We start from the raw sequence: 1,624 nt of genomic DNA, 5'->3' as shown, positions 1-1,624 counted from the left end.
CCTGCATAGGATGCGAAGCCTCTTCCCAGTCCATGGTGGGGGGGATGAGGGGTCATTGATGATGATTTCACAATATCCCAACTTTCCCAGACCCTGAAGTTTGGGCTTGGTTAAATGGGTTCTAATATGTTGATAATGGTCATGCTGGGTTTCAGAATGTTGTGTAATTATGATGCATCTTAAAGGGAAGTTCAAACTTCAGCTGCAGGAGCAGCTGTGAAAAAGTCTGTTTTCAAGCTTTACAGTAAGATCCTGCAGGAAAACCCAGCAGCAGTTTTGACACCAATAACAGAAACGTTTGAAGGATCAGGAAGGCTGTTTTTATTTGCATTCAACAAACTATTTTCTAGGTTAAACCAGGTGTGAGGAGAAGGTGAAAGCCCCACGGAAGGCCGCGCAGAGCGTGCTTTCTCTCAGCACACGTGGGAGATGTTTTAAAGTGAATCGCTGCACCTCTGCTCTAATTGGCTGTCAAAAATAACCTGCTTCATCTCATGCTGCGGTTCCTCCTTAGAGCGGGAACCCAGGGGATGGAGCCGCCACGTGCGTGCGGTGTAGAAGCGCGCGTGGGTCTCGGTGCGGCCGCGCGACCTCTGCTTCACTGCAGTGTGGGATGTTTGAACCATCTTTATGTAAAACGTATGTGGGAGGGCGGCGGAGCGGAGCGGAGCGGAGCTGCAGGGGTGTGATCAGAGGAAGAGGAGCAGCTCTCATCTTCCTCACATCATCTGATTCAGTGTTTCTTCACTTTAAAATCAGTTTTCAGCGCACAGAAAATAAAACACGGTTCTGTTGAACAGAAACAGTTCATTTCCTCATCCTTTAGTCCTCAGCAGCTGCAGAGCACCTGAAACACCAGCTGGGGGCAGCAGAGCTCACCTTTCTGTCCTCAGCCAATCAGAGGCCGAGGAGCAGCGCTGTGGGCGGAGCAAAGGAAAGGGAGAGGGAGAGACACAGAGCTGGAATAAAAAGTCAAGAGTGAAGCAGAGCAGCTCGGATTGGAGCGAAAAAAGAGCAGCAACAGGTCAGCAGCCTCCTCTCCACCCTGAGCTGCGCTTCTCTTCACCTGCTGGAAACTTCCTGGATATGCAGCTGAGTTCACAGAGCATGCAGAGGAGGCAGGCTTCCTCAGCCTGGGAGGGTTAGGACCAGGAAGGAAGTAAGGAAGTGAGCGCAGAGACCAACAACCCCCACCTTCACCAAACTGACTTGACTGAGTTTCAGCTTCCTGGTGAGAAGTGAAGCTTAGCAGAGCTGCTGCTGAGAGGACGCACGCGGAAGATCTGAAGCTGCACTTCCTGTGTCTGTCAGAGGAAAGCAGCTGTCAGAATGGCTGTGTGCAGCCTGGGGCCCCTGAGCAGAGCGCGGAGCCCACAGGAGCCCAGCCTGTGAGAGGAGAGGTGGACATGGAGGAGCAGCAGGAGCAGAGGAGCAGCCAGGAAGGAGCAGAGGAGCCCGTCACCTCCACATCGTCCTCCTCTGCCTCCAACACTGAGCTCCCCCCTGAGGCCCCGGCCCCCAGCTCCCAGCAAAACAGCAGGACCTTTGGCTTCAGGATCTTCTGCAGGAGGTGAGTCTCTCCTCAGCTGTTCAAAGGATCAATGTCTCTGAAAAAGAGCAGAAT

At 52.8% G+C, this 1,624-nt stretch overlaps 1 protein-coding gene across 2 annotated transcripts in view; it reads left to right on the top strand.

The window, feature by feature from the left end:
• The first annotated feature begins 939 nt into the window (after positions 1 to 939).
• dgkz (diacylglycerol kinase, zeta) overlaps positions 940 to 1,624 on the top strand; it is a 100,160-nt gene continuing 99,475 nt past the window's right edge. For both annotated transcript variants that reach the window (XM_015399048.1, XM_015399047.1), the window contains exon 1: positions 940 to 1,570. In XM_015399048.1, the coding sequence (XP_015254534.1) occupies positions 1,407 to 1,570 (164 nt within the window). In that variant the 5' untranslated portion in view covers positions 940 to 1,406. The remainder of the gene's footprint in view (positions 1,571 to 1,624) is intronic.

Source organism: Cyprinodon variegatus, unplaced genomic scaffold, assembly GCF_000732505.1.
Source record: "Cyprinodon variegatus isolate N-32 unplaced genomic scaffold, C_variegatus-1.0 Scaffold984, whole genome shotgun sequence".
In the NCBI taxonomy this organism is placed as follows: domain Eukaryota; kingdom Metazoa; phylum Chordata; class Actinopteri; order Cyprinodontiformes; family Cyprinodontidae; genus Cyprinodon; species Cyprinodon variegatus.
This window is presented reverse-complemented; position numbering and strand designations above follow the sequence as displayed.